General features: G+C 37.1%; 1 protein-coding gene across 7 annotated transcripts in view; it reads right to left on the bottom strand.

The window, feature by feature from the left end:
* Atr (ataxia telangiectasia and Rad3 related) overlaps positions 1-13891 on the bottom strand; it is a 95621-nt gene that overhangs the window by 47323 nt on the left and 34407 nt on the right. For 6 of the 7 annotated variants that reach the window (XR_001778905.2, XR_003947900.1, XR_003947901.1 and 3 more), the window contains 5 exons: positions 12355-12480; positions 8153-8359; positions 6745-6858; positions 2117-2232; positions 37-157 (listed from right to left, as the gene is read on the bottom strand). Coding sequence is in view for 4 of the 7 variants with exons in the window: in NM_019864.1 (NP_063917.1) it covers positions 37-157; positions 2117-2232; positions 6745-6858; positions 8153-8359; positions 12355-12480 (684 nt within the window). In the remaining 3 variants the exon portion in view is untranslated. The remainder of the gene's footprint in view (positions 1-36; positions 158-2116; positions 2233-6744; positions 6859-8152; positions 8360-12354; positions 12481-13891) is intronic. The other variant, XM_011242749.2, reaches the window with a different exon arrangement.

Here is a 13891-nt window from a genome sequence, read left to right as displayed (position 1 = left end):
TATTCAGTTAATACATTCTGAACTAGGTTCTCTTACCTTTGTTATAAGATAACCTGCCCAAGATGATGACCATTCTGCAAAGTTATTACCTAGTTTACTTAAGTAAATTGGCTTCGTTACTCCAGACCAATCTGTTGATTTCTGGGAACTCTTATATCTGTAATTTTGAAAATTTACATATTGAAAATATGTGTTTAGAACAAAAGCACAAGAAGTTATATGCACCTCTTTACTGAGAACAGGTACTCTGATATAGTTGCTGAATTCTGGTGAAAGACAGTGCTGTTCTATCTGTCTTAAGGGTGGAGCAGGTCATTATATACTCCTCAGGTGCACCTTAGAATCTGAGTACATCTCACCCTCAGATCCTCCGGACCTCCAGTCAAAGTCAAGCTGCTCACTTAAATTATTCTCCATGACTCCTCTTTTTGGGCATCTACTAACTCACTGATTATTGACACTAATTGATAATTTCAGTACACTGCTAATTCTTTCTGCCTTAATTTTTATAATCATGACTGACTTCAATGTTTGGCTAGACCACTTAATCAAATGCTAAGCTTCTAAAGAATTTTCCCCTTCACTAATGCTAATGCTCCTTTATTTATCTGTACCATGTCTACTGCCACTTTTGCCCAGTGATATCATCTCCTGTACTTCCGACTTCACATAGAATAAAAGTAAGTGCTTTTCTTAAAATCTAACCTGTAAACACAGCTGGTGTCTTTAGCTTTCCTTATTAAAATAAGAGAAAGTCTCCCATTAGTGCAGTATGACTTTCCTTTGTGTCCTCAGCGTGACTTTTTGTTAAACATGTTCAAACAGCTCTCATCTCACAACTACATAGCTGTAGAATTTTCTGAAAGGCATAGATTCTAATTGATATTTATTATAGTTGCTCTATGCTCGAGATCTTCAGCAAAAAAATAATACTTTACTATAGCCCATGTTTTAGAAAACAAGAAATCCACAAATCTCAAATATAACAGTAAAACAGGAGTAAAACTTTTGTGTGAAGACATTTTTATGTGACTAAAATGCTTAAGTGAATTTAACTTAAAAAATTAATGAGTATGAACTACAAGTCAGGTTCTGCCTAGTCACATTCTCAAGTTTTCTGAACAAATTATTTCTGTGGCAACTTTGAACTTCATTAGATTCAACTGGTTCTAAAACTTAAATCTTCCAAATACAGGTACCATTTACAGCTGCACTCTAAATTTAGAGACTGTATATTAAAAGCTCAGTGGTACCCCATCTGAGAAGTTCCTTCAATCTCTGTTACAAATGTGTCACACCATGGACTAGTGTAATGGCTCAGCAGGTAAAGGTACTTGCTGCCAAGTTAGATAACTCGAGTTTGCTCCCTGAACCACCATGGTTGGAAGGAAAAAGTCAACTCCCACAAGTTGTCTTCTGACTTCTATGTGTGCCATAGCATGAGCTCACACACACACACACACACACACACACACACACACACACTCACATACAACTAAATAATGTAAAATATGTTAAATAAAAAAGTATTATATACAAATTCTCATTACTGTCCTAAGGTCACTCTTGTACACAACTACTTAAAACTTAGTACAACTACTTAAAAAGTGGCAGAAATGTGGGCTTCTACTTTTTATGTGAGCCTATGAGTGTATTCTCTGGTGCAAATGTGTATGTATATACATGGAGGCCAGTGGAAACATTGGGTGCCTTCTCAGATGACGAACATCTTGTCCGTTTATCCGTCCATCCGTCCTTCCTTCCTTCCTTCCTCCCTCCCTCCCTCCCTCCCTCCCTCCCTTCCTTCTTTCCTTCCTCCTCCTCTTCTTCCTCCTTCTCCTTTTTTTTTTTTTTTTAAATTGAGACTGGGTCAACAGCTTGCCAAATTCCATTGGGTTTCAGGTCCTATGGGTTTCAGGTCCATGTGAAAGGTCTGGCTTTTTATATGGGTTCAGGGATCTGAACTCCAATCTTCATGCTTACCAGCAGGCACTTCGTTGATGAAGAACCCCAACATCAAAAATACTTTTGATGTTAAAAACTCTATGAAAGTAATATTAAATTTACAAAATTAGAAAAAAATGTGACAATAATTTAAATGAATAGAAAAACCTACCTAGTATTGAGATGAGGCTCTAATATTTCCCGGACATGCTCAGGGAATCTTTTCCACAACTGGTAACCTGGGCCATTGCTCTGCATCTCTCTACAGTCATAAATAGAAAGCAACTCCTACAAACACATATGTTACAATTTAAGTCCACAGTGAAACAGATAAATGAAAACTTTTAAGATTCCAAACTTTAAGACATGTATTTCAATGATCCAATCTATTAAGGTACTATACTTGGGATCACAAAGCTATGGCAACACTTGATTATGAAGCTAGTTCATGTAAAATAGTCTCTACAATATAAAATTAAGAACTATTTTGAAGTTGGGTGGTGGTGGTGGTGCAACACCTTTAATCCCAGAATTTGGGAAGCATAGGTAGGTGGATCTCTAAGTTCAAGGCCAGTCTGATCTATAGAGAGTTCCAGGACAGCTATACAGAGAAATCCTTTCTCAACTTCCAGCACTCCCATCAAAGGAAAAAGAAAGAAAGAGAGAAAAAAAAAAAGAACTATTTTGAGACAAAAAGAACTTCTATATTCACAAAATCATAGTCCTTAGAATGTTTCTTTTGGTGCTAAGGAATGATCATACACACATATACTAAGTATGCACTCTGTAACCAAGATACATATCCAGTCCCTGGTCCTGAGAATCTGATTTCTTTGGAGTTATAATAAAAGTAGCTAAAAGTTCAATAGAGTACATAAACTTAGGGAATCTTAACTTCTAGATATAAAATACTGAGCTTAAAATCACCTCAAAATGATAGCTAGAGTGGTAGAACACACCTGAAACCCTAGCATTAGGGGCAGTAGACACAAGATCTCCACAAGTTCGTGGCTTGAGACCACGGACTACACAGGAATTCCAAGCCAGCCTGGTCTACATCATGAGGTACTGTCTTCAAACAAACAATTAAAATAGCCCAAGCCACTAACTTATTACTCAAGCTCAGAGACTGACTGATTCTATTATCATTTCTGTAAACAACAACAACAACAACAAAAACCAAACACAGTTGGGCATTGCAGTCCCTGCCTGTATCCCTAGCACTCAGGAAGCTGAAATAGGATTTAGAATTTGAGGTAAGGATGACATGACATTCATAATTAGAGCCTGTCTGAAAGAGCTGAGAGAGTGAGTGATGTGGTGTGTGTGTGGGGGCGGGGGGAGTTGGGGAGGAGGAAGAGAGGAAAGTAGAGATTTAATGTTTTAAAAACATAAACTTCTTGTCACTAATATCTGTAAAAGTAACTTTTATTCTCCTGAGCCAATTGTCTTCTCTGAGGCTTACTGCCTCAATCTGCTAACCTAGGCCTGGAAGCTTCTAGCCTCTATACAATCTTATCTAGTCCTAGAATATTTTTAGCCTCACAGACTTACTGCTGAATTGAATAAGCTCACCCTTTCTAGTTCTTTCTGAACTCTGGCTGGCTGGTAAACGGGCTCAAACTCCTCCTCCAGCTGACTGATTCAATTTGATTCCTCTCAGCTTCTGACTGAACTGCTCTGGTTGGCCTCATACTAACTTTGGCAATTTGTTCTAATCTTCTGGCTCCTTCCCATCCTCTGGCTTACTCTGTCTTCACCCGTCTGAATTGCTCTGTCCCTCTCTCTGTAACCTGTCTCTGTACCACTGCCCCAGTAAAACTGCCTCCTTCCTTTCTAGTTAGAACCCCAGAACCCACATGGTGGAAGGAGAAACTGATTCTCTCAAGTTGTTCTTTGACCTCCAGATGTGCATACACACAAATACCTATAAAAAGGTGAGAAAAAATAAAGAAGGCTTTTTTTTTAGTAGCAGGATATACTAGATCAGTGATTCTCCTTTGATTTCTGGTCACTTACCTACACAGTTAAAAACATCAATATGGGGCTGGGTGTGGTGGTGCACAATTTTAATCCCCCCACTTGAGAGGTAGAGATAGGCACATCTCTATGAGTTTGAAGCTAGCCTAGTCTACATAGTGAGTTACCAGTCAGTCAGGACTCTCTAGTGAGCTACATATCTCAAACAAACAAACAAACAAACAACAATAAACCAATAGTACACTTATAGTTACAGATCTTTTTTCAAATTTCAGAGAAAACAGAAGTTAGAAGACCTTCCAAATTTCTATTCTTAAGATCTATGTTAGTCTGGCAATACCAGTTCCTTGTGCTCATATGACCTGCTCTTTATTGTTATTATAATTATTAATTCATTATTTTATGTGTATAAGTGATTTGTCTGCATATTTATCTTTATGGAGGCCAGAAAAGGGCACTGGATCCCCTGGAACTGGAATTACAGACAGTTGTGAGCTGTCTTGTAGATGCTGATAATCAAACTTAAGTCCTCTGGAAGATTAGGCAGTACTTTTAAGCTGGACCATGAGCTACAATGGAGTATTCTTAAGGGATTTTATTGTTATTCTTTTGTGGTAGGGTTACATGTATCTCAGCATGAACTTACTTCCTTCATCTCCTCAGTACTAGGATCACAGGTACTAACTAGCATGCAAGGTATGTTATAGATTCACACCTTTTTTTTAAAAAGATTTATTTATTATACATAAGTACACTGTAGCTGTCTTCAGATATACCAGAAGAGGGCATCAGATCCCATTACAGATGGTTGCAAGCCACCATGTAGTTGCTGGGAATTGACTCAGGACCTCTGGAAGAGCAGTCAGTGCTCTTAACTGCTGCGCCATCTCTCCGGCCCAGATCCACACCTTTATGTTAGGAAAGTTATGTTAGGCTTTATGTTAGGAAAGTACTCTGCAAACAGAACTACACCCTCAACTCCTGCACTTATTTTTAACCCTTTGACCTTGTACCTCAGTCTATGTCTCTTTACCTGCTTACAATATTGTATTAGGACTGAGCGTATAGCTCAATGGCAGACTGTATACTTAGCATTCACATCCCACAACAAAAACCAAAGCTCTTCACCAACTTACTCCTATATCATCACTGTCTCCTTTCTGATGACCTGTTTCCAGGCAATATAGAAATATTGGACTTTTCCTTTCTTTTCTTTTTTTTTGGGGGGGGGGAGGGGTGTTGAGACAGGGTTTCTCTGTGTAGTCTTGGCTGTCCTGGAATTCACTCTGTAGACCAGGCTGGCCTCAAACTCAGAAATCCGCCTACCTCTACCTCCAAAGCACTGGTGTGCCACCACTGCCCGGCTGGGCTTTTTTTTTTTTCTCCTAACTTATTGTTCTTTATGACCCAGCTTGATAGCAAAATTTGTTTTTGCTTTTTTTTTCTTTTCATTTCTTTTCCTATATATTCTTTCTTTGAAACTGATCTTGTCACGATCAACAACTGCCTTTTCTTCTCTCTGTACTCAATGGGCAGTTTTCAATTCTTGAATTACTACAGGTATAATCAGCATTTAGTTCAGATCACTAAGATACAGCTTCTCCATATGTTGGTCTTCTAGAACACCACATTCTCCTCCTATCGTTGGCAGCTTGTTGTTTTGTCTGTTTGCTGTATCTTTAACTATTCTATAACTTCTCATCCCAGGACCAAAGACTGAAATACCCCATCTCCTTTTCTGAAATAGTCTTGATAACTTGGCCTCAAATAACTTAGCTACAGCAATCCTCCTATGCATTCTGAGAACATACCTAAATATCTAATGAAGCAACCAATACCAAAAATGGGGGGTGGGGATAATAAATGTACAAAACCAAAAAAACTAACTTAAAAATTTTTACAAAATCCAGGGCAAAGTTGTTTGTTTGTTTGTTTGTTTGTTTGTTGTTGTTGTATATATGTTCTCTAAATCTTTTTAAAATTTTATTTTATTTATTTTTTGAGAAAGGGTCTCACTAGATATCCCTGGCTGGCCTGGACCTCTTCTGGTAGGTCAGGCTTATCTTGAACTTATAGAGATCTGCCTGCCTCTGACTCCTGGATACTGGGATTAAAAGCACTTATTTTTATTTAAAACTTAAAATTCATGAGACAGTCCAAGACATGGGCTCACTATGTAAACTAGACTGCAGTGCAATTGGCTAGTCACAGATTTGTGGTGATCTTCCCATTTCCGCCTCTCCAACGCTCAAATTAATGGTGTGTACCACCATTTCTGGCTCCCAAGTCATAAGTCATGTTTTATAAATGCAGTGGAACAACCTAGATGTTTCAAGAAAACTTCTCAAATACATTCATATTGAGTATCATTGGATCACTGCAAAGAATGAACTAAATATATGTTACTGACACAGAAAATTACCGAAGATATACCATTAGACACAAGAAAATCAAACTGAAGATCATAAATAATATTTCACATGATTTAGCATAAAGGACATTTTATTTGTATAGATATTAAGCATTTAAGTATTTATAATATGTTAGATACTTTTTAAAAAGAATAGATACTTTAAAAATTATTTTTAGGTTTGCAACAATGTGATGGGTTTCATTATGGCATTTTGATATTTATATCATATTTTGTTCTTATTCATTCAAGAAAATATAATGTGTTCTCTAAAATATTTATTTTGAATCTGTATCACTCAGATGATAAAGGTGATTGTTAAGTATTTTACAAGTATGGAATTGATAGCTTTCTTACGCGCATTTAATACTGTAAAGTCAGTAATGGCTATGACATGTGAGCACGCTTACCTGAATAGCATAAGCAGCTGAATCTTGTGCTCGGCTGTTATCAGCATATGCAAGGTAAGCTCTTGTTAGCTCCATTAGCAATCCATAGGCAAAGCTTAAATCTTCTACTCCAGTCTTAACATAAGCAAACCCAAAAAAAATTAATTCAAGAACTGACATAAATTTTCTTCAGGTGTTACTGTGCCACCCACAGTGAGTTTAGAAATAGGAGAGGAGAGTGAAGTCAAACTGAGCTGGTATCATGGCAAATAAATAAATAAACAAATAAATTCAAAGCTAAGAAGTCAAATGCTGCATGTTCTTAGCATGATATAAAATTGTATCAAAATCATTCAACTTTTGAATAGGTAGGTCAGTTTATGTTTTAACAGGCAGAAAACAAACTGCAAGGCCACCAAGATGGCTCAGTGGGTCAAGGTGCTAGCCATGTACAACTGGTGACCTAAGTTCAAGCCTCAGAACTCATCTAAAGATGGAAGTAAACTAACTTCTCTATTTATGCTGTATCTTGTTGTTCTCTGACCTCCACTTATGTACAGTGGCACACATGCACGCGTGCACACACGTACACAAAATAATAATAAAATTTAAAAAGCAAACTGTATTCATAGCAGTTCCTAAACTACACTTTGTAAACCTTCTGAGTCGCTTTACAGAATGTAGTTACTCCAAGGTAATTTCAACATTCTTTCCACTCAGATTCACCAGGTACACATCAAACTTTTCATTTTTGATTGGTGATCTATCTCAGTAGAAGTGCACTTGCCTAGTAGCAAGGCCCTGAATTCAATCCCTACCACTGAAAACAATAAACAAGCCCACACATACACACACGCAAGCAAGCAAAAAGCACAGATTGTTAACATGGATTTCCTTAAAATAAATACATTACTAGAATATCCTAAGAAATTAGTTTTCTATGGAAACACTAGCAATTATGTTTAAGTGTTAATCTTTAGATAACTAATTAGGCCTTAACTATTATGATAATTAGATTACTAAGCTTTGTTTCCAAAACCAGAAAACATTAGATTGGGCTCAAAGTACTGCTTTTGGCTAAAGAGTTCCATGTCAGTATTTAATTAGTAATAAAAGCTATTTAAAATGTCTGATTGTGTAAATGGAATATATAAAACTCAATTCAGGAAGAAAGATTGCTCAGCAGTTAAGAGTACTGGGTGCTTTTGCCGAGGACCTGGGTTCAATATCCAGTACCCACATAAGAGCTGTCTTCAATTCTAGTTCCAGGGGATCCAATGCCCTCTTCTGGCCTCTGTAGACACTAGGCAGGCATGTGGCACACAGACATATATTCAGATAAAACCCTCATATACAAGAAACAAAATAAAACAAAAACAACAGAAAAAATAACAGAGAAATAGTATCACTCAAAATCACCATTACTTACCACAAATGTAAAATCTTTTCCTTGAGTTTCTGTTGTTGAGAAATCCAATCGCCCTGGGTCTATTGCCCCCAGTTCTCCTAAACATTCCCCACAGAGTAAGCGAGCTTGAGAGTTTGCATCTTGGCAGCCTTTCAGAATTACCGTCACAAGCTGGGAGATAACGGGCTCCACTGTCTCACTATCAGTTGCATATTTTATCAGTTTTTCCTTAGATAAAAGTAGAAAGTTTATATAGAACTCTTACAGCATGTTTTTCTAAGTTGGAGAGCTTAAAAATATTAATACAAACAAAATTAAATTCCTGTACTTCAATCTTTTCAATTAGTTTTTGATGACTTTATATACCTCGCAGTATGTATGTTTTGATGACTTTATATAATATACCTCACAGTATGTTTTGCAGTAGTAGTATGTGCTCTTAAGACATCTCTCTTGCCAAATAATTATTTTTTTAGATAGTATAACTTAGTGCTCATTTCTGTTAAGCTTATACCTAGTTTGCCAGCTTTAAAAGGTATATGATGATACACATATATTTTTACTTTTAGTTATTGCTCATGTAAAAAGTGCTAAGTTTATTTATGAAACATGTAACATTCATAGAGATTCTCTTCTTGACCAACTATTATTTCATCTTAGATTTATAATTAAGTCAGCGAAATATAGAAAGTGTTATTTTTTTTTAAACAAAGTCTACTCTTGTCATCTAGACTAAATAAAATCATCCTCAAATAGATGTATTAGGAAGAGCTAACTTATAAAAATATTATTTATTCAGTTCTTGTATTTAAAACTGTGTTTCTAACCATAATCCTCTAATAAGTACAGCTGGAGAGATTTTTTTTGAGAGAGAGAGTCTCTAGGTCCCTATATCAATTTAGCTTCCTTGCCCATGCCAATGAATTTTAAAGAGGTGGGGGTGTTAAAGAGATGGTTAGAGAGTACCTGCTAGCTGGGCAGTTGTGGTGCACACCTTTAATCCCAGCACTTGGGAGGCAGAGGCAGGTGGATTTCTGAGTTCGAGGCCAGCCTGGTCTATAGAGTGAGTTCAGGATAGCCAGGGCTACAGAGAAACCCTGTCTCAACCCCTGCCCCCCCCCCCCCCCCAAGAAAGAGTACCTGCTGCTCTTACAGAGGAACTACATTCAGTTCCCAGTCCTCACATGTTGGCTTACAAACACCAACCCCAGTCCCAGTTCTGACCTATGCAGGCACCAGGCATGCACACATATGAAAAATAAATGTATGTTATTTATATACATAAAGATCATACTAATTACTTGATGTTTTATCAATTACACTTAAAGGTTTTAGTCAAATGGATTCTAATAGTCCATAATTTGTTCACTGTTTTCTATTGTCTTCCTGAGTTCAGTCACCTGTGGTTCATATCTTCTTGGTTATGTCCTTTATCTCACTTATTTAACTTTATTTTTCTAAAGTTCATTCATTTGTGTATGAGTTTGTGTGTGTCTGCAATGTGAATGTATGTACATAAACAGTACCAGAAGAGGGCATTGGATATTCTTTTCCACCTAGTCCTTTGAGGCAAGGTCTTCTTGTACCTGGGGCTCAAGTTTTCTAGGCTAGGCTGACAACTGACAAACCCCAACAGTTCTTTCTCCTCCAAGTCAGAGCTGGGATTATAGGCATACATAGAATTCATGACTTGTTATGTTGGTGCTGGGAACTGAACTCTGGTCTTCACAACTGACATCAAGAACTATTAACCAGTTAGCCGTCTGTCCAGCACTATCTGATTAAAATTAAAATTCTCATTCATTTTTTTTCTAAATTTGCAAATATTTGAAATTCTTAACTTAGGTTATAATGCTAAATCCAGTTTTCTTTTATGTTTTTGGTTTTTAAGAAAGAATTGTCCCAAACTGAAAGACTTTTTTTCTTTGAGACAAGTTCTCACACTGTACCTTAGGCCGGTCTTAAGCAATCTTTCCTGCCTCAGCCAGCCTGTCAAGTCCTGGGATTCCATGCTTGGATTTCTTTTTTTACTTTCTTTATTTTGTAGTCTTATTAAAGACCCTTGGCTGGCCTGGGACTTTCAATGTAGACTAGGCTGGCCTTGAACTCACAGAGATCCACCTGTTTCTGCCTCCTCAGTGCTGGGATTAAAGGCATGCAGCACCACACCCAGCTTTCTTATATGTAATTTTTCTATTCATATTGTGAGCCCTCCATATAGGCTCTAACAAACAGTAAGCATTTTGTAATGGCTTTAAGATTTTCATAAATAAATAAATAAATAAATAAATAAATAAATACGCCAGGAAGTATAGTAAAGTTATTTGTTTAAAAACAAAGCACCATTTTATGTTTTGTTTTTGGCATCAGAGGTAGGATTTGATAAATTCATTTCTACAAGACCTTTAAGTCTTCCCCTTGTCTTTTTCTTTTGTTTGTTTATAACAAGATCTCTAAAGAATGCTTGCTCCTCTTTCCTATTCTTTTACTTCTCCAAGAGAAAATGACTGTCTGAGACTTTAGCATCTAAATATTTTCCAGCATCTTTTATGCAGAAAGTACCTGGAAGGCATCTCCACAGTTGTTATACCTGGAGTGAAGCCATCCTGTTCTTTATACAGATTGTTCAGATGCTCAGGATCCTGTCTTCTAATGATATTTAAAGTGTGGATTATGCTTAGATTTATGTGCCTTCCCTGTTGCTACTTTTTGTTTGTAGGCTTTCTCTCTGTAGCCTTGGCTATCCTGGGACTCACTCTGTAGGCCAGACTAGCCTCTGCCTCTCTAGAGCTGGGATTAAAGGTATACACCACCACTGCCCAACTTCTGTTGTTGGGAGAGATCGGGAGTTGATTCAGGCATTTATCTTGATTCCAGGATAATCTAGAAGTCTCTATATTTTCAATGAATTTTTCTCTGCTTTGACTTTTAAATAGAATTCTGAATTTCCATAAAAAGTAATTTGTGCTTCTTACAGTTTTCTTATCTTTCTGGAATTTGCACAAAAAGATTCCTTTAATATGAGTAGCACCATTGGAAGGATGAAAAAAAGGAATAGAGGGATGGATGGAAGGAGGGAAAAAGGAAAGAGAAATGTCATCATGGTGGTATAAACCTGTGATTCTACCTCTCAAGAAGCGGGGCAAAAATATCATGAGTTCAAAGCCATGTTTGGCTCTACTCAAAGTTTGAGGCTAGTTTGGGCTACTCAAAACCAAATGAAACTAATAAAGTTAGCTTAGTCTAGTTAAAAAATATTAAATTACTAAAATTTTATATGACAGATATCAATGGGGTAATTACACTAGAAGAATCACATAAATTACTGATGTACTAACATCCAAATCCCTACTTGTAATGAAGTCATCATGGCTGGGGAGATAAGTCAGTGAGTTAAGATTGCTTACTGTGCCAGCATGAGGTCCTGAGTTCAAACATCTAACACTCACTTTAAAAAGTGGGAAATGAACCAAGGAGTACACACGGCTGCAGCTGCATATGTAGCAGAGGATGGCCTTGTTAGGTGAGAGGTCCTTGGTCCTATGAAGGCTCAATAGATAACCCAGTATAGGGGAATGGAGGGTGGGAAGGCGAGAGTGGATGGGAGGGTAGAGGAACACCCTCATAGAAGCAGGGGGAGGACGGATGGGTTGGGGGTTTCCGGAAGAGGGGGAAACCAGGTAAAGGGATGACATTTGAAATGTAAATAAAGAAAATATCCAATATATATTTATAGAAAATGGTTGTACATGGCTGGAAACCCAGAGTTAGGAGGCAGAGACAGGAGGATATCAGACACTCAGTAGACAGTCAACCTAGCCTAAAACAGTGAGCTTTCAGTTTAGTGAGAGACCATCTTAAAAGCAGAGTGATAGAGTAAGACATCTGCACACATGAGGATGTACCACATACTCATGGCATATAAATAAAAACAATCCTTAAAAATTCAAAGATGCACTAGACAAAAGTACAACTATGAAATAAGGACCCTTCAAAACAACAGAAAATTCTGCAATTTTTGAGACTGAAACTGAAGGGCATCTATCTCACAACCCCTCATTTTTCAGTCAGATCTAATAATCTAGGTAAAATAAAAATGTATAAGCATGAAAACTAAATCTTTTGAGTTCTCAAGCAAAAATGCCAATCCATCATTTTTTCTTTAAACTCCTGATAGATTTTTTAAAAAATATATAATTTGAATTATATCACTTTTAGCATACCTGATTTTTGTACAAGGTTTCCTTCAAGCTTGTAAGAGCATGAATTCGAACATCTACATTTTCGTGTTGAATTGCTTTCATAGATAGCTGGAGAGTGGTTTGAAGATCAGTAGTCTCAGAGGTTTCCTATACAAAGAGCAGAAAACATTCATTATTTACTATCCTAACATCTGAAAGGCCTGTATTCTCTATATAACCAGTTACTATTAAAATAGCTAACATATAACCCAACTAAATTTTTTTCTCATCCCTTTCTTTGCAAAGTCTATGTCATCAGTATAATTTTTTTTTTAGGGAAAATCATTTTTACTCTAAAATCCTTAGAACTAGAGATTTTCTTCCAATTGAATAAAATCTTATGTATCTAAAATAAGTGCTTCTTGATAATAAAAAGGTACAAGCCTTCCCATGTGGACTCTGCTCAGTCCTTTCACTCCTCAAATTCTAGTTTCTGTCATGAAATTCTATGAAATCACAATATTTTCATGATTTTAGAAAGTTTGTAAGATTTCAAGATGATCAAGAATCATTTAGACCGGACACAATGCTATCATAGTATAACCATAGTGATACTGTAATTTACAGCATGAGATAACTGGGATCATTCCACATTTTCCCTCTCAGGAATAGAGAGGGTGGCTTCTATCTAATGCTAATGTGTCTCTTGTCTAAATAGGATGTGGTAGCAGTACATGACCATAATTCCAACATTTGGAATGATGAGCAGGCAGATGAGGTGCTCAAGATCAGCCCCAGCTAGAAAAATTCCTGAATAGAACAGCAATGGCTTGTGCTGTAAGATCGAGAATCGATAAATGGGACCTCATAAAGTTGCAAAGCAAAAGACACCGTCAATAAGACAAAAAGACCACCAACAGATTGGGAAAGGACTTGACCTATCCTAAATCAGATAGGGGACTAATATCCAATATATATAAAGAACGCAAGAAGGTGGACTTCAGAAAATCGAACAACCCCACTAAAAAATGGGGCTCAGAGCTGAACAAAGAAATCTCACCTGAGGAATACCGAATGGCAGAGAAACACCTGAAAAAATGTTCAACATCCTTAATCATCAGGGAAATGCAAATCAAAACAACCCTGAGATTACACCTCACACCAGTCAGAATGGCTAAGATCAAAAATTCAGGTGACAGCAGATGCTGGCGAGGATGTGGAAAAAGAGGAACACTCGATTGCAAGCTTGTACAACCACTCTGGAAATCAGTCTGGTGGTTCCTCAGAAAATTGGACATAGTACTACTAAAGGATCCCGCAATACCTCTCCTGGGCATATATCCAGAAGATGTCCCAACCAGTAAGAAGGACACATGCTCCACTATGTTCATAGCAGCCTTATTATAATAGCCAGAAGCTGGAAAGAACCCAGATGCCCCTCAACAGAGGAATGGATACAGAAAATATGGTACATTTACACAATGGAGTACTACTCAGCTATTAAAAAGAATGAATTTATGAAATTCCTAGCCAAATGGATGGACCTGGAGGGCATCATCCTGAGTGAGGTAACCCAATC

The sequence above is a fragment of the Mus musculus genome, chromosome 9, assembly GCF_000001635.26.
Source record: "Mus musculus strain C57BL/6J chromosome 9, GRCm38.p6 C57BL/6J".
Taxonomy (NCBI): Eukaryota; Metazoa; Chordata; class Mammalia; order Rodentia; family Muridae; genus Mus; species Mus musculus.
This window is presented reverse-complemented; position numbering and strand designations above follow the sequence as displayed.